Source organism: Aedes aegypti, chromosome 2 (assembly GCF_002204515.2).
Source record: "Aedes aegypti strain LVP_AGWG chromosome 2, AaegL5.0 Primary Assembly, whole genome shotgun sequence".
Taxonomy (NCBI): Eukaryota; Metazoa; Arthropoda; class Insecta; order Diptera; family Culicidae; genus Aedes; species Aedes aegypti.
Genome location: NC_035108.1, coordinates 16,188,727 through 16,207,209, shown reverse-complemented (window position 1 = coordinate 16,207,209; position 18,483 = coordinate 16,188,727). Strand labels below are relative to the sequence as shown.

The 18,483-nt window shown below is 35.4% G+C and overlaps 1 protein-coding gene across 6 annotated transcripts in view; it reads right to left on the bottom strand.

Moving 5' to 3' along the window:
• Positions 1-18,483, bottom strand: part of LOC5576746 (guanine nucleotide exchange factor DBS) — a 457,969-nt gene that overhangs the window by 16,999 nt on the left and 422,487 nt on the right. For all 6 annotated transcript variants that reach the window (XM_021839979.1, XM_021839976.1, XM_021839978.1 and 3 more), the window contains 5 exons: positions 12,876-13,061; positions 2,711-2,913; positions 2,345-2,459; positions 1,751-1,948; positions 1,464-1,669 (listed from right to left, as the gene is read on the bottom strand). In XM_021839979.1, the coding sequence (XP_021695671.1) occupies positions 1,464-1,669; positions 1,751-1,948; positions 2,345-2,459; positions 2,711-2,913; positions 12,876-13,061 (908 nt within the window). The remainder of the gene's footprint in view (positions 1-1,463; positions 1,670-1,750; positions 1,949-2,344; positions 2,460-2,710; positions 2,914-12,875; positions 13,062-18,483) is intronic.

Sequence of the window (18,483 nt, the reverse complement as noted above, 5' to 3'; positions counted from 1 at the left end):
AAGCAAATCACAGTCAGTGAAACTCGCCCAGCACTGCTTACAGGAATGTTCCCTAAATTTGCTCTTCTAGGAATTAATCCATCGGTTCTGGATTCCCTTCGAGAAATTCCTCAAAACATTTTTCATGACAAATCTTGAAATTAATCTTGGCATTCATCCCAAAATCCTAAAGGATTCTTTAAAAGAAGTTCAGTAAGATTTTGAGTGAAATTCCTCAGGAATATCAATTTTATGGCAGAATCGTCAACGAATAAACTTGAACTAGGTCTACTGCTAAATTAACATGCAAACTTGCATGCAAGATTACTGAAACCAATAAATAATACATTTTCAAAAATCATATTTTAAGGCCCAAGTTAAAAAGGTGCAAATTTCAAAACTGAAAAAAGCCGTTTTCTCTTTAAAAATTGTAAAATCGAATAAAATAAAAACACACAGCATTTTATTTTGACAAATTGAAATGCTGTGTTTTTTTTTGCAATTTTAGAAGAGAAAACCGCTTTTTTCATTTTAGGCATTTGCACCATTTTTACTTGGGCCTGAAAAACCAGACGTGTTATGACATTTTTGAAAACGACAATAGATTCAAGGGACGAATGACCTTCGGGTTAAAGTCCCCTTCATCAAACAACAACAACAATTGATTCAACGACCTCAAATTAAATAAATGGTGATATCTTGGTGCTTCTGGGACAGAACCTTTTTCTCTGTGTAATCATATGTACTTCTTCTTCTTCTTCTTGGCATTACGTTCCCACTGGGACAGAGCCTGCTTCTCAGCCACAGTTATTAACTCAAGAGCGGTCGCGCATTTAGCCATCGTCAGCACCACCTCGCTTGAGCTCGAAAAGCGACCCTTTTACAAGGTGCGTGTACTCAGTACACGCATGCGACCGATCTTGGGTTAACTGAGAGCTTTCTTTGCCTTAGTTGCCATTTTCGCATTCGTATACCGTGTGGCAGGTACGATGATACTCTATGCCCAGGGAAGTCAAGGAAATTTCCATTACGAAAAGATCCTGGACCGACCGGGAATAGAACCCAGACACCTTCAGCATGACTTTGCTTTGTAGCCGCAGACTCTAACCACTCGGCTAAGGAAGACCGCTTGTAATCATATGTAACCTAACAAAAATGAAAAAAAAAAAAAATACATGTCTTCTTTAATATAAAAATCGAAAAAAATGTGAAATTCTGTATGAGATTTAATGAAGTCTGAACTATTTTGAGAGACACATTGAATATATAAAAACTCATAAATAATATAAACCGATGGATTCAAACAACAGAAGTATTGAAAGTTTAGATAAGCATTTTTCATTTAGGTATCAAATAAACCTTGTCAACTTAGACATCCGCCATCCTCCTCTTTATGTGATTTTTTTCGTACTCCATACCATCATCTTTGTCCACGTGGTATATGGTAATACAGTGTAATATGAAAAAATCAATCATATACTCACTTGTGATTCAGTCCGTACTGTTTGATTTTCTCCCCCTTGAGTTCTTCCAGTTGGTTCAACAGCACCCGTTTGATCTCGGCCACCCACTTGTTCTTGATTTCCACCGTGTTGGCCTGTATCGTGTGCACTTCCTGTCGGCCTTGGAGCCACACTTCGAACCTCCGTGGGTCGCCTCGGACCGATTCCGTTAGACCGATTTGGGACATCTAAAAGCAAGCAAACCAACGAAAACTCACCCATTAGTAGAGATATGTACCTTGGAGCTGACCGTGGATGGGTTGCCAAACCTGTAGCCAGTGTTTGAACTGGTAGGTACTCTTGTTGTGGCCGGTTTTCGAACCCTGTTTGCAGAAAAGCATTGCCTTCTGGTAGAGGAAAATGTGCCGATGTTGGGTTTTCAGTCGCAACCGGAGATCTTTTTTACTTTCAGTCCACACTTGGAACGAATCCTGCAGCAGAAGTTCCCCTTGCTGCGAGAGGTCGGCCTACGAAGGCGTGAAAAGAGAAATTTGCGTTTTGCTTTCGGAACTTACCCGTTGAATTTCGGCGGTAATGACCTCAGTTTGGATTAAGGAGAAAAGACCAATCACACTTGTACTTATCACACTCCTGAATCCAAACATTTTATTACCAGAGAGCGAACATGACGATATCAATACTATGCAAATGAGATATGCTTATGGTGGACCCTGATAAGCGGTTGATGAAAGCCAATTCCGGTCGTCATCCGTTCATTGACAACATGAAGACATATAGTTTATAGGAGAATTACAGCTTGAAGGAAAAGGGGAAAGGGGCGAGGGAACTAAGCGAAAGCCCGAACCTGTTGGGGGACATGGGCGGACACAAATTGTAGCACGCTGGAACAGTGCTCTACTTACGGGAAAACCAGTTATTGCAATCTGATGCATCGAATCGTTAACGCACTTGAGCACCACCAGCATACAGTCCAACGCCTTCTGCAGCTCCCGGGAACACGTTCCGGTGTCACTGAATCTAAAGATTGTTTGTTTCGGGGAGGATATTCCGATTTTACGATAATAAGATGCAAGAGATATTTGGGATCACAATCACCAAATAGGAGGACGCGGACAGAGAAAAAGATACATAAACGATACGAGAAGAAACATGCAAATATTAGCAAATTGTGAAACCGTTTTCTCTGCGAGTTGTTGGACAAAAATGTATAAACTCGATAAGAATGTATGAGTGTGAAAAAAATCTGAAAGAAATACGAAAAACGTTACTTTAACAGATCCTTTAAGAGAAGTTGATACTTGGTGATCCTTTGTACTGGTTTGAGCAAATATGCAGCAAGGGGCAGTTTGTGGCCGAGCTTCTTCTGGCACTCCTGCAGGAACAGATGCGTGTCCACAAGGGTCTCTCGAAGCCGTTCGGAGCGCGGAATGTTCTGACAGTAGTACGAATACAACCGGAAGAATGTGTCCCGCTGAAATGAAAACAGAAGACAAAATAATGTGAACATAGTATCATTTTTTCATGGTTAAGTGATGTGAATTACATCCTCGCTCCCACCTCCGCTTTTCTTCTTCTTCTTGGCACTACGTCCTCACTGAGATAGAGCCTGCTTCTCAGCTAGTCTTCTTTTATAAGAGCTCTTATGAGCTTTCTTTGCCAAAGTTGCCATTTTTGCATTCGTATATCGTGTGGCAGGTACGATGATACTCTATGCCCAGGGAAGTTAAGGAAATTTAGATTACGAAAAAGATGCTGGACCTACCGTGAATCCACACACCTTCAGAATGGCTTTGCTTTGCACCTCCGTCATTTCAATAATCAAAAATACAGTGACTCAATCTCATTTTCGTACGTGGCACTGTTTTCATATCAAGTTGGTATAAATCTATTAAATGGTGCATGGACTTCGATATACTTTATCAATAATGAAGGTTATAGGTGTCATCTATTGTTTGGCAATGACAAACTGTATTCATTTGCTTAAATCTTTGGAATAATGGAAAAGTATTGAGATTGTGTCTATAATTGATCCAATTCCATATTCGTACACGTAACAAAAAATAAATATACAGCATTCAAAACTAATTTTTAATGGACTAGATGATTACTTAAGCTCTTCGTTGTGTTGTTCAGATGCAGTAGAATACATTTGGAAAATTTAAAAGCGGACATATTTGAAATTTAAGTAAATTTAAGAAAAATACCAGTTTTTCCATGTTTTTTGCTAAAATATTCAGTAAGTCGAACAATAAATTGCATTTTTTTCAACATCACTTCCTTAAGAATGATAACTGCGAATATTGCACAAGTTTCAAAAAATTATAATCAGCTTTAGAGTAGCTAGGAGTGGATATCGACAACTTATACTTTTGAATTTTAGGTAGTATAACATTTATAACAAATCCAAAACCAAAAATTTTAGTCAATTTCTTTATATTTGGCTCCTAAATGTATATACATAATCCATAGTTAATGTTCCTATAAAAACATTGCAAAATTATCATTTTTAATTTACATTTTACAACCAAACATGATTACAGAGATTTAAAGAATAAATATTATTGCCATAACCGCAACACAAACGTTTTTTAAAATGATGAAAACAACAAGATATATTCTATTAAATAGTATATCAATGCTCTCTGCTCATTCAAGTTATTTCGTATTTTTCTTAGAAAATCAATAAATTGCAAAATAGGGTGCTATTTTGAATATAATTTGAATATTATTTCAAAGATAATTGCAGGGCTGGTAGCAAGTCACTTTTTAGTGACTTGGTCACTTTTTTCGACCTGGTCACTAAAAAGTCACTATTTCCAACAAAAAATCACTAAAGTCAAATAGATATTTGTTATTATAAAGACAAGAATAGTGTGATTTTGAAATCAAAGTGTCAAGATTCTTGACTCAAGACAAGTAGAGACTTCTGGCTAACTATATTATTATTGAATCCTTATTATGGGGAAGTTCAGCCCGAGACTGGTTCATCGCCGCCCTTCCAGCTAACTTTTTGGAAGAATTCAAGTGAATATTCCGTAGACATTTCCGATAGAAAATTTAAAAATTTCCTGGGAAAAACTTTGGAGAACATTCTGGCAAAACTTAAAAAGCAACATTAGGATACATTTGTTGTCCGAAATATTTTATTAAATTTTGGCGAAAACCAGAACCAATATCTGATATGAGTAATCTACGGCTATACAAGAAATCCAAAACCAGGTTTCTGAAAATAAACATCATCAAAACTCCTCCGGAAGATAAGCCAGATACGGTTAGGAATAACAACCAAAATAAATTATAAAGTTTGTCAGAAACTCGTCCAGGACTTCAACAGCAAGTACCTACTATTTTTGCTGGAAATCATTTCAGATATCACATCAGAAATTCCAACTTGGTCGTGCGGTTAGTGTAACCATTTAACCGCATCGAGTCAAGGAGTGTGGGTTCGATTCCCGCTTCAGTCTGGAAAACTTTTCATCAGGAACGTATTACGTTACGATTGTGCCACTGGGCGTTGCATGCTAGTCCGTTGTCTAGTGTGGTGCTTCCTTCAAAGGGCAAATCGTCCACTGGAAGCATTAATGTGTCGGTGTCTTTTTTTGAAACATGTTTCCAAACTATTTCCAAACAAAAAAACATGTTTCTATAATGAAAGATAGAACATTGTTGGACGATAATAATTAATCAATAGTGTTATCAGTGGCTATTCTCTAACCCAAAATCCACCTGTTCATGAATTTCAGCAACAAATATGTGCTTTCTATCGTTTACTGTTTACTTTATAATTTAAAAGACAATTTACACCGTCTTCAGCACATAAGCTGCACAGATTGAACGATCACTAACATAAGGCAACGGACTACACGAAACACCCAGTAGCCCAGCGATGAATTTTTCGTTTTGACGAAAAGTTTCCACCGACTGGAGCGGGAATCGAACCCACACCCCGTGGCACAATACGCTTAGACGACTGACGCCGCTAACCGCAAGGCCACGAAGCCCACATTTGGTGATCATTATTTTTTTTTAAATTTGCAAAATTAGTCATTTCAGGGTCGTAGATCAAATGAAACGTGAGGTTACGAGTCGCCACTGATTAATGTGATTATTTTCAATAATTCTAATTCTTTATGCATGACATTCAACTAATTTATTCTCGAATACGTTAGTAATCAATTGTGTTCTGGAGTTATTGTTTATTTGGATTCTTTATCTTACAGAAATTCTGCCACAAATTTAGCATGCGTTTCTATTTTTCGTTTGTTTTTGAACTTTGAATTCTGTTAAGATATTTTTTTCAAAATGTTCTGAAATTTATTCTCAATTTTCGCCACAACCAAACCTTTTTCCTCGATTTATTCCACAGCTTTGTTAAGAAATGCTTCAAGTAAATCATTTTGCATCTCTACTTAAAAATCTTGCCAGTAAGTTCATCATGTACAGAAGTTTTGTTAAGAATTCTATCACAAGTTTGTTTACCAAAGTTCATGTATTGAATTTCTATTTTTGACTGAAATCCGAAATATTAACTAATAACCTTATTTTAAGCTAATGTTCGTCTCGTAAATAATGATAAATTAAATCTCGAAAAAGGTTATCTCTTGACCATTTATGACAATCAAGACTTAGTCTTATCTCGGACAGATAACTGTTACGAAAGATTTGAAATTACTCTACATTCTAAACTCGCCTAATATGTAGAATGGTTAATATTCACATTGACCATATTGTCATTTCTAGTCTTACAATGACTTGTAGTTTTCAAGTCACTTCTAGGCCACTTTTTGGTCACTATTTGGTCACTTTTGGTCACTAAAGTCACTATTATTTTGCTGTTTGACTGCTACCAGCCAAGTAATTGAATATTACGATGACATCAATTATGTGGAGGTATGTACAGCGTAGTTTAGGGTACTTTATTGTAAAACGAAGTTCGTAGTTCAAATTATTTTTACAGACAAATTCAAAATTAACATTTACCTGTTGTTTAGAATGAAAATTTGGTTTACATTGATTAAAAATATCATTTTAGAAGAGTTTTGAACTTATGGCACAACAATTTTCTGAACTCAAAAGGGATAAAAACTGTTTATGATTTCTTTAAACTATATATATTTCAACTAAATTTCTATCAGAGCTTACGAGTATAATCTATACACACTAAGCTCTTACGGTGAATTTCACCGTAATCTCAACAGCTGAACAGTTTGGTGAAATAAAACACCGTAACTTCGTCGGAATTTAATGGATTCCGGTGATTTTTTACCGAATACTGTAAAAATTTACCGTACTCCGTTAATTTATTTTACCGAACTGTTCAGCTGTTGAGATTTTACAGAAATCCGTTAAATAATTTAAGTGTGTAGATTGGATCCAATGACAAAAATAAACGTTATTGTTCGAACTATAGAATTTAATAGCAAAAATCATTGGAAAACTGGCATTTCTCATAACTTTACCTAAATTTCATATATGTCCACTAATAAATTTTCATTTTCATTTTGCAGCGTTTGGTGGGGCAATGAGAGCGCAAGTCAGTCCAAAGCCGGGGGCAGGAATAGGTAATGGCCGTAATAGTCTATGCGGACCACTTGAACACCATCGGAAATGATAGGAAGGGTTGGGGTAGGGTATAGGAAATTGGAGAAGACTTGACACAGTAATGCGATTAATGCTGCAAAATGCAAATGTGCTGAGAGCAATTTAATTTAAGTTTTGAAGTTTAGTTTGATTTATTAAAATTTCAAACAATTGTACAAGTAAGAAAGAATGAGCTGATCGCTTTATATAAATTTAATAAACAACAAAGTAATAACAATATGAGAGTGATGCTAAGAACTGCTGATGGCACGATGCGACGCTTTAGGAGCTTTTGAAAATGATTGAACATTACTATAAAGAACGCAATTCAATCGATGGTGACAACTTTACAAACTTTATCTGTTTTTATCATGTACAGATATAAAATTATAATTCAGTTCACTGATTGGCGGTGCTGATTTATATAAAAATATTTGATATTATTAAAATGAAATGTGTTACTTACTCATGTTGTTAATACTTCCCTGACCAGAATTATTCTGTTTTGAGCATCCTTTTCGAAGCTATTCTATCCAGTTATCCATTGACTGCTTACAATTCTGAAATTATTCTTATTGTGCATGCTCATGCATTATATTAGTAATGATCATAATCATGGAACAGATAAGAAGGTGAGAAAGAGAGAATATAGGAACAGTGATTTGTAATGAATAATTATGTAGTCTTGTTAGAATAATAAACAATTAAACAGCACTAATGAATAGCTTAAAAAATGACATTACAGCATAGCTGAGCCTTTCGGATCATAAGACCGATGTATAAAAATAATTTGTTTCGAAATTGTCCGCGTGGTCTTCTAGTGCCCCTATTAGATCAGAATCAGTCATAGACATACATACCGAATGCTCGCCATGACCCTATGACCAACATTTGTATATATATATAGCCTTAGCTGATGTGGCTTTTCTAATAGGTAGTTCTTTCACTCATTGATTGTCTTCAAAACCTTGTCATGTATAGAAAATTGATTTTATTTTATTTATTACTACATTGTACTTATTGAGTATTAGATATTATTTTATGTTTAGCACTATTGATATTATCAAGGCCAGAATTCCCAGTGAGTGAAGAATTTTATAGTACTAGAACACCAAAGAAGATCGCTAAACATTACCTAATCATGGAACGGCTTTTTGCTCTATTATTTTAAGGCCGCACGGGACGTCATCATAATCACCCTATCCATTTCAAGAAGCAAATCCCAAGAACCACTCCATATATCGATGTGAAAAATGTATCACTATGATTCTATATGTGTAGTGCACAACCTGATAAATTTTCAGCTTCATCGGTTCACTAAAACTCGAGATTTGCTTCCACAAAGTTTTGATGATAATTGTTAGAGTGAGACAAAAGATAGGGAAAATAACACGGTCTCCCGTGTCGCCTTAAGGTGAAGATGAATCGAAGCCCAAGTTCAAATTTTCAAGAGCACGGATCTGGAGAACCAAAAATCGGTTTGAGCTGAAAACCTAATCGATTGGTCACCACCAGCTATTGACCAATCGATTAAGTTTTCAGCTTAAACGGAAGTTTGGTTCTCCAGATCCGTGCTCTCGAAAATTTGAACTTTGGCTTCGATTCATCTTCACCTTAAGTAGATGCTATTGATCTTCCTTTGCTCCTATCCGCAACCCGGTGCACGCGCCCTGTTGGTTTTCGAAAACCTCGTAGAAGATTACAAACCGTCAATGGCATTCCCAATTACTACCCCACATTGCACATTCAAGGGTCTGACTGTGCTCCTTACCCACCCTCAGTTTGTAATCTTCTCGCCAGTTTGAAATTATATTTTCCCGAAGTGAAAGTAATTTTGATGAGTGATAGCCGTACTATGCAGTAGTTTAACCAGAATCTTTAGGTCAGAAGACAAAATCTAAATTTTGTAATAAAAAGGTTGCCATTGCTTTGAAATTCACCCAACATCTTATCAAAGCTACTAACAGCGATCAATTATCAAAACTCATCGCTCCCTGGAAAATATAATCCCAAGCCCAGGGATATATGTCCACTAATAAATTGCCCAAATATATTTCACTACATCTGAACATCATAATAAAGCATTTCAGTAATCAAATAGAGCTTCTAAATTTAGTTTTGAACGTTGTGCTTTACTAATACTTTCCTATGAATCCAAAGATGAATGTAAATGGAAACATTTTGTGATTGGCAAACAATAGATGAACCATGTTACCTTCAATGTGGATAAAGCATTTGTAGCTCAATACTTCATTTAATAGTTTTTTACTAACTTGATGTGGAAACAATATCCTGTACGAATATGAAATTGGGCCACTGTAGCAGTAGTTGATCAATTTAAACAATGATTTTCGTTGTCAATCTATGGATGAACCGTCTGAACCTGAATAGTGCAGAAAATTCCTCTTTCACAGTAGGCAAAGTGGCAGAAAACCTCAAGAAAAACTTCTTCAAGGATTTTTTTTTTGAATATCCAGAGATTCATTAAGTTTCAGAAGATTTTTTCAATTTCTTGTAGAGAAATCTCGATTGTTACAAATGATCCTCGAGATATTTTTTCTGGAAAATATAATAGAAACTCGTGTAGAAATTTCTCATCCACATTAAACAAAAAAAAGGAACCCCAAGAACATTTTAAAAAATAAGGTAGATTATGTATTTTGTAAACTACAAAAAATAAAAAAACTCGAGGATTCCACCAAGTTTTTGTCTTAAAAATCTACTAACGCCACCCTAAAAAATTCCTTCAGATATTTCCTTTTTTTAAGAATAACACCTGGACTTTTTAAGATTAATTCAGGAAGCGGCGCGTCCACATTCAAACCATGAGTAGGACAAACGTTGACAAAATCTTTATGTCCACGGAAGTCCAGAAAAAAAAATCAAAATTATAGAATCATAGACATCAAATTGAAAGTGACTGTTTTCATGCTGGCGCAAGAGAAAATGGCACAAAAGTCAGAACTGAAAAAGCAGTTTTCTCTTTTTAAAACAACAAATTGATGAAAATAAAAACACACAGCCTTTTTATTTGGCAAATAAAAGAGCTGTGAGTTTTTATTTTCGTCGATTTGTCTATTTAAGAAGAGAAAACTGCTTTTTCAGTTGTGACTTTTGCACCATTTTTACTTGGGCCTTAACACAAGACTGACAAAACTTCAAGGTTATTCGTTAGTCAGGACTACGTACGGTTCGCGAAGAGTTCCAAGACTCTCCACACCGCGAAGAGTTTGAAGACTCTGGACCGTTGAATATTCTATAAATTTTTAACTAACACTTGAAAAGTCTACAATATTGATTTAATTTCTAGCTAATATTTCAGTTTATAATATTGTACATTATATATTGGATTTTTAGAAACTAACCGGATGAATAACTTCAAAATTATTTAATTTCATGATTCTTATCACATTTTTTTTTGGAGTGCAATAAATCATTTGTAGTTCTTCTTCTTTGTATTACGTCCTCATTGGGACGGAACCTGCTTCTCAGCTTGGTGTTCGATAACAACTTCCGCAGTTATTAACTGAGAGTTTTCTTTGCTAAAGTTGTCATTTTCATATTCGTACATCGTGTGGCAAGGTACGATGATACTCTATGCCCAGGGAAGTCAAGAAAATTTCCATTACGAAAAGATCATGTACTAGTAGGGTAACTGGGGGAAAACGCGCCCTCTAAGGAAGGATGCGTTTTTAGCTATGAAGAACATTATTATTAACCTTTTTTTATTCATTATCTCATAGACAAACATATTTCCTATAAAATAGTGGAAACAGCCATCCATTTTCTTTTTTCTGGAGTTAATAAATCATTTTTTATAAAATACTTGCTAATCTGCATTTTTTTGCGGTGTAAAACGCGCCACCTGATGTCGGCGTTAGTCGTTTACGCGCACGCATGCGCAATCATGCTTGCAAATACGTTGCATACATAAGGGCGTTTGATCAGATGTTATTGTTCGATTATTCGCGACTACGAAACAAAAAGAGATTTACAAAGCATTCGCACTTATGGAAAACCTCGTAAGGAACTGTCACCGTGTGCGTGAAAAAAAAGCAAGAAATATATCTTTCCTTGTTTTTCTCACAGAAAACCGAATAAAACATCAGCAGCTACGAAGTCCCGAATAGTATACATGCTGATTCGAAAAATGTGAATTTGTAAGGTTCAAATTGGCAGGTAACTACAGCTTGGCATTACGTTTGCTGGAATTTGAATTCAAACGGCTGTTTTGGTGTTATGAAATAGGAGTGGCTGTTTTGCTCCACGAGTTGAGTGAAGTTTAAGTCCGTCAATACGCTTTTTAAGGATAAATTCAACAATTTTTTCGCATGGAATACGAACAAGACGATTTTCGGTGATAGTTTCAAAAGTTTTGTTGTTTATCGGCCTGAAAAATGGCCTAGAAAATAACACCAAATTACAACGAAAATAGCGAAACACGTAGAGAAGCATTTTAATACATTTTCCATTATCTCGGGTGAAAAAACAACGTCCCAAAGCACGTCGTTCTTTCAAAACAAGGGTTGCGCGTTTTACCCCAACGGCGCATTTTACACCCAGTTCCCCTACTAAATTTGGTTTTCATTTATTAATTGACATTCCACTAAACAGGTGGAAGATTTATTAAAATCATTCGTGTTTTAATGCACATATAAATCATCAGACATAGGTAAATATTTCAAAAAAAATATTGAATTCATTGGGAATACCACAACAATTTCTCTTCCAGTACATTTTTCAATATTTTATAGACAAATCTGAAATTCTATGAAACTTCAAGAAAAGTTTTTGCAGAAAGGCTAAGTCGATCAATTCCAAATTCACAATATCAGATTTTTGGAATTTACAGGAAATTTACAGAATCCTGTGGTGGATTTTTACAGCATTCTGACCAAAATTGTTATTAGCAATCCAATCTTAACCTTAATCTTAGGAATATCCGTAACATGTTTCTCAGTAGCTATCTCATAGATTGCAAAACAGGTTTTTATACATGATTTTGACGGAAACCTTGGCACAATTCTTACAGAGGTAATTCAAAGATTCAAAGCATGATTCTGAGGTTAAATAAAGTAAGTTTTTACTTGTTTTTAATTATGAATCGTGGTTTACGGCTAACCAGCCGAGTGTAAGTTTAACAACTACCAAAAAGCTAAACATTACATATAATTTGCAATTGGATTAGATGGACAAATTGATGTGAAGATTTGCGAAAAAGTTACACGTCTTCTCAGTGAGAATCGAACTCACGACTCCCCGATCTCTAGTTGGGGCGCGTTACCACTACGCCATAAGAGGACTCATGAACGCAGTAGTTAACCTGAATTCGATTTCAGCTCAACAATCACGTGGTCCTTTTTCGCAAAGTGCACCTCTTTCGGAAGAATTAGATGCCCATCCAAACATAACGCTTTCTATTTATATCCAATGCCTAGCCCGAGAGTGCATTATTTTTTAGGTAATGAAATAGCACACAACACTAGCCAGCAACTGTACTGGCTGAGGTTTCTATTGTGTGGGCTTCCAATGGGTCGCGACGTTCTCAAACGACCGGTTACGGAACATGAGTCCGTTGCTCGATAAATACTTGTTGTTAATTATTATGGCTTCTTTCAATACCCAAAAAAATAATGCGCTCTCGGGCTAGGCATTGGATATAAATAGAAAGCGTTGTGTTTGGATGGGCATCTAATTCTTCCGAAAGAGGTGCACTTTGCGAAAAAGGACTACGTGAAGAAACCTCGCTTATCGTATACAGCAGCAGCGTGGTGGTTTTGACGGTGGCATACCAAGCGACGACTAGAAGGTTAATGTGGCGCTCCAACTAGAAGTAAATCACACTGTACTCACCCTCTGCACGAAGCACAATGCGACTAGTTCGGTGGTGGATATGCAGTTCTCCAGATCCTTCAGGAAAATGTCATTGTGGAAGGTGTACAGCTCGTGCAGATTTCCGAACAAGATATCTGCCTTGCCCTGCAGTCCTGGTGGCACCAGTGAACTCATCTCCTCCGACAGCATCTCGTCTCGGTAGCCCTGGAAGTACGCAAAACAGATCGAAGATAAACTTTTAGAAGATGATGTGAAATTCAATTTCTTTCAATTTCGGTCAGTAAGATATGGCTGGAAAGGCAACATCACATCAGGCCGCACCATTTTTCAGTAATTGGTGATTATGAACTTTCTATGATTGCAATGCATGATGGTTCAAGTATGCGCGATTAAAAGGTTTTTTCCTCATAATGATTCGATCTTCGATCTTGATAATGGATTTGATTGGCTTCCATACAGCATGGGCAACAATTTCACCTTGGCTGTTTGTTGCGTTACATTATGATGCACTCACAGCTGGATGCCCAAGTTCAAAGTAGCGAATAGGCCGATCCGTGATTAATCCATCTCCACGGGATAGCTGCTTATTTCAGTGCGAGATGAATTAGATCTTTGGAGGAAAAAGTCTCGGCAATTGATGGCGATTGATGTAATCGTTAGTAGAAGATCTTGAACTTTATTTCTTGGACTAAGAGCGTTATAGTGTTTCGTTTCCATGTTGAATGATTTGTGGTCTTCTTCGTGAACACACTGGAGGTTCTTGGAGCATTGTATGATGAAGTGATTGACATTGAGAATGCAAACACCTGCTGTTGGCACCAATTATTGTTGAACAGAAGGACTTAATTGCAAATCACTTTGAGTATTTTTTTTTACTATTAGCGATACATTAAAATTTACGGCGCACGAGGTAACAGATCTCTTGATGATGGCTTATGTCTGATTAAGTCGCCGTAATTTTATCTAAGCTTTTCGGTAAGACAATTTGCAAAGATTTGGTTTCATTTCCGTGATTGTGCTCGGTAGCGGTTTCGGTTGACTATGGGAGCTGAACTGGATATCGCGAGCGATCGAAGCGATTATTATTGATGAGAATTTATTTTGCTACTGTTTCTAAGTGGGACAATAGCGGGAGTTTTGAATAATAGATTGACGATAGGTCGTAAATTACGACTAATTGTAGCGAAAAAATTGGAATCGTTATTAGCTTTACGACAGTTGGCTGTCAATGAACCACGTGAACTATTCACTACACAAATCTTCAAGAATGTGTGCGGATCAAAGAAATAAATTTTGAATCAACGCAAACTATCTTCTTCTGTGTTTCTTTAGTTAGATTCTCACTATTTAAAAATAAAAGCGCAATGATCACCTAGCTTAAACAATTCAATTTTATTCCCCTCAAGAAAGTCGGTCAAGTTGTAAAAGTTGTTCTTGTTAAACCCTTGTATTGGGCAAGATGTGAAAATACCGATCGAGAATACGGAAAAATTGAAGAACTTTAACAGCGCTTTAGAAAACAACTACGCACGAATTCTGGTGTTCGATAGCAATATTGCTCAGTTGACAACAAAAGAGTTTATTGTCTGAAGATCTTTCTGTCCGATAAAAGTTTCCATAATTTTGATACACAAGTTATGCAGCTGGCAACAATGCACTAATATAATGAAGACCTTATCAAAGCTTCATATATCAATCTTTGTTGTTCAAAACAGTTAGAAAATAGATCAGGTATCTTTTTTTTGACTCAGGACAACATTACAACGCTGACAACGCTTTTCAAAAGATTATTAAAAAATTTAAAATTTTGAATGAACGATGTAAAAATTGGTAAATATTACCTTCCCAAAGTTTAAAATAATTTGTGAGAAATTTGGTTTTGCAACACCTTTTGCAAGGATTTTCTTCATAGCCCCGGACATTATCACAAGCTGAGGAAAATGGCGATCCGAGAAATTCTTCTAAAACTTCTCCGGAAATACATCCACGGATTGTTATCAGACTTTCCTTTAGCTATGAATTTTCCAACATACTTCTCTTAGAGCACTTCTTTTAAATGTCGATCAATGAAATTTTTGTTCTTATTCTCTATAAGAAAGAGAAAATAGAAAGCATTAACAACTACAGTAAAAAAAACGGTGTAATGAAAAAGTCATGCTCGTCGATTCTATTTTTCACAGGGGACGATGAAACTAACGTACCAAGTTTGTATTTCTTGTGATTTTGAAGTTATAAGCAAATTTAATTGAAAAACAAATATTCATATTTGAATAATTTTGTGTTAACTAATAGTAAAATGTTTTATAAGTTCTACATTGTATTGTTTCACATTTCTCCATAAAGTTCGATATGAAAAAGTTGTAGATCTGGCTAAAACCTACAACTTTGCTGAAGACAGCACGCCGTTAACTTTAAAATCTTGTGAGTTACAAGCGAAGTTCGAATTTTTAAAGAGTATTTTTGAAGTGAATTTTCAAAGTTGTTCAAAATAACACTTTCTAAAAGTTTGCAGAAGAGCGCTGCCACAAATTTCATCAAACAGAAAAGTTTTAGTCAAAATTTTAACTTATATAAGGGCCCTCTATTCAATTTTTTTCTTAAAAGATGCAAAACTCAATAACGAATAACTTCTCTAAAGACATCGAACGTCTAAAATCGACGCGAACAGAGAAAACACTTTTTTTCCGGCTAAATTGTCGAATCGGTCCATTGTGCACTGGATTATTTTCAAAATTATCGAAAATTTTTATCAGGGATTCTTTTGAGAATTTTCTTACTTATTTAGGGATTAGACTTTGTGACTTCTGGAATCACTTTCTGTATTTTTGGTTGAGAAATGTCTTCATTTTTCATTTCTTCGTTCACGCAGATCAAAATTTTATCAGGAACTCAGGAGCTCTAATCTTTAAATAGATTCTCGTGGATGAATACGTCTGAACATTATTTCAGATTTATTGAAAAAAAAAAGTTTCTGTAGTTTCAATAAAATTCTTACAGATTTTTTTAACTCATTTGATTTTTCTAGAAGTTTCTTCAGGAATTATATACCTGGAATAAACAGATTCATTCATCTAATTCGTTAATATAATTCTCGCATTACAATTAAACCTCCATGAGTCGATGTTCCATCACTCGATAGCGACTCATGGAACCATACTAAAAATCAAATGTCATGGTTACTATGATGGTCCCTTCAAGCAGCTTTCCATAGCATTGCTGTTCCATGACTCAATATTTCCATGAGTCGATGGTCCCTTCAATATCGACTCATAGAGGGTTGACTGTATTTAATTTTTTTTTTAATAAATATAGGGTGTCCCAGAAAGTATGGGCACGTCTTTACCATACTGCCATTTTGAGACTATTGCAGATAAAAGTCTGATTTTCACACGTTATGTTCTTGCATTTATCAAGAGCAGATTCTGAATTTTGAGCGATTTTTTCGCTACTTCTTTGTTGATACTGTTACATTTCTGGAAGCTTTTCTTATCAATTTTGCACAAATCGCGTTATTTTTGAGCGACTTTGTCGTACAAAATTTTCGCTAGGTCATAGAGTACGTACAATAAACACCTGAAAAAAATATATATATCATTGCCGATACGATAAATTATCAGACCATTATTTTTTTTTATTTTGAATTTATGAACTTAAATATATGAAATTTGAATAGTTACTAAAAATTCGATTTCAGCTGTGGTCGATTTATACAAGGACCAAAACCAAGTCCTTGTTTGTTCATAAAAACATGTAAAAATCTAAAATTTTTGTTGCCTATCCAAACGTGTAGATAATTTACATAAGTAAATTTGCAATGAATAATTTTTATTTATATTAAAAATACCTGAAGAGCTATGGTTTCGTGAAGTTATCTTATGTGGAGAAAGAAACTAGCGATTTTTTAGAATTTCACTATTTTGTCAAAGATTTCTTACCAAAGCCAAATAAAATTTTATACAAAAACTCTTGTGGATCATCTTAGAGTTCAAGTATACTCACTACATCAAAGGATTTTGATAAAAACATTCATCACTAGTTAAGTTCCAACAAAACACGAAAGTAGGGTCTGTGCTGGCTAGATAAGAATTGATTTTCTAAAATCAAAAATTTCAATGTCAAAGGTTATGATAAAATATACAAAATTTTCACAGGCAATATTTAAAATGCCCGCAGGAAAAATACAAAAATATAAACATTTCTTTGTTTGAAAAAATATTGTGATTCTCGCTGTCAAAGTAGTGCCCATACTTTCTGGGTCACCCTATATTTCCGAATATTCCATGTTTTTTTTTAACGTTACTGTTATTTTTCTGGGAAATTATAAAGAATTTTTTTCAGTTTGAATATTCTTTCTTATATTCCTCTACACATTTCCTTCGTAATTTCGTGTTCATCCAAGATTCACCGTAGAAATCAGATTGAGAAATTTGTCAAGAAATTCTCACTTAACCTTTCGGTTGTCGCGCGATTTTTTGTAACGCGAGTAGTCGCGCATTGTTACTTTGTAAAAAACCCTTTGGTTTTCATGTTCTACAAGAAATAGATCGCTATCTAGATTAAATATTGACAAACCATCTTCAATTCCATTACCCTCCCCTTGGTTATGCGCCCTTGCCGCGATGGGAGGGCATAATCCATTGGCCCATATGATGGAAACCAAAGGCGTAACCTGTAGTGGTGGTATCACATTTTGGCACTTTTTGCTTAAAGCCGCGTCATAATTCATATGGCATAGACGCAATAATATCTCGGATGTGATCCAACGGACATTCTGCGTCATGGATAGAATTGATGCCCATTTCAAATAATTAATCTATTCGAAGTGGACATTAATACTATTGGTGACGTTCAGTTTGCCTTTTGCTAACCAGAATGATCCGTAGCCACTCTTACTATTAGCTAGCTAGATACATCGTTATCATATACGACGTAGGGAATACTTAGGAACTCTTAGGAAAATGACTAGTAGATTCACTGAGTAGAAATAAGTGGCGACAATCTTATTTTAATATGGTTTTTACATTGCCATAATAAGAAATACCTCTTTTGTAACAGCGGTATAAATAATCTAATTCCAGCTTCATTTTCGCAAAATTTACAAGTAGAAAGTAGGCGTTGTGAAGCATTGCATTTGCCACCGAAAAGTGAATCATGTAGGAGACTGTAATAGAAGCCTAAGGTAACTTTACTCTTCAATATTCACTATAAAATGATTATGGAAAGTAAGACGCTGAGATCGATCATTAGGGTACACTTGCTAGTTTCGAAAAATTGTTGAACAGACAAGGAAAGGATATATGAACGTAATGACCAATAAACACTTTTAACAACAAAAAATAAAATTAACTAGAACTACTACTAAACAGCCTAATTTTGTTGAAACTTGACGACAATTGACATTTAAGACTCTAATCTTACGCAAAAGACAGGAGTAATCAGAATAGCACTTGAATGACAAATTATTCAAAACCATTTCGACTAGACAGTATTAGTAATGACACCATCTTCAATTCCATTACCAGGTAGCGCTAGTGTGCATGAAAGTTTTATTTTGCAAATATCTCAGGAACCTGAGAACCGCTTAGAAACATAGCGTCTTCGGCAAAGTTGTTCAATTGTTCAAGGG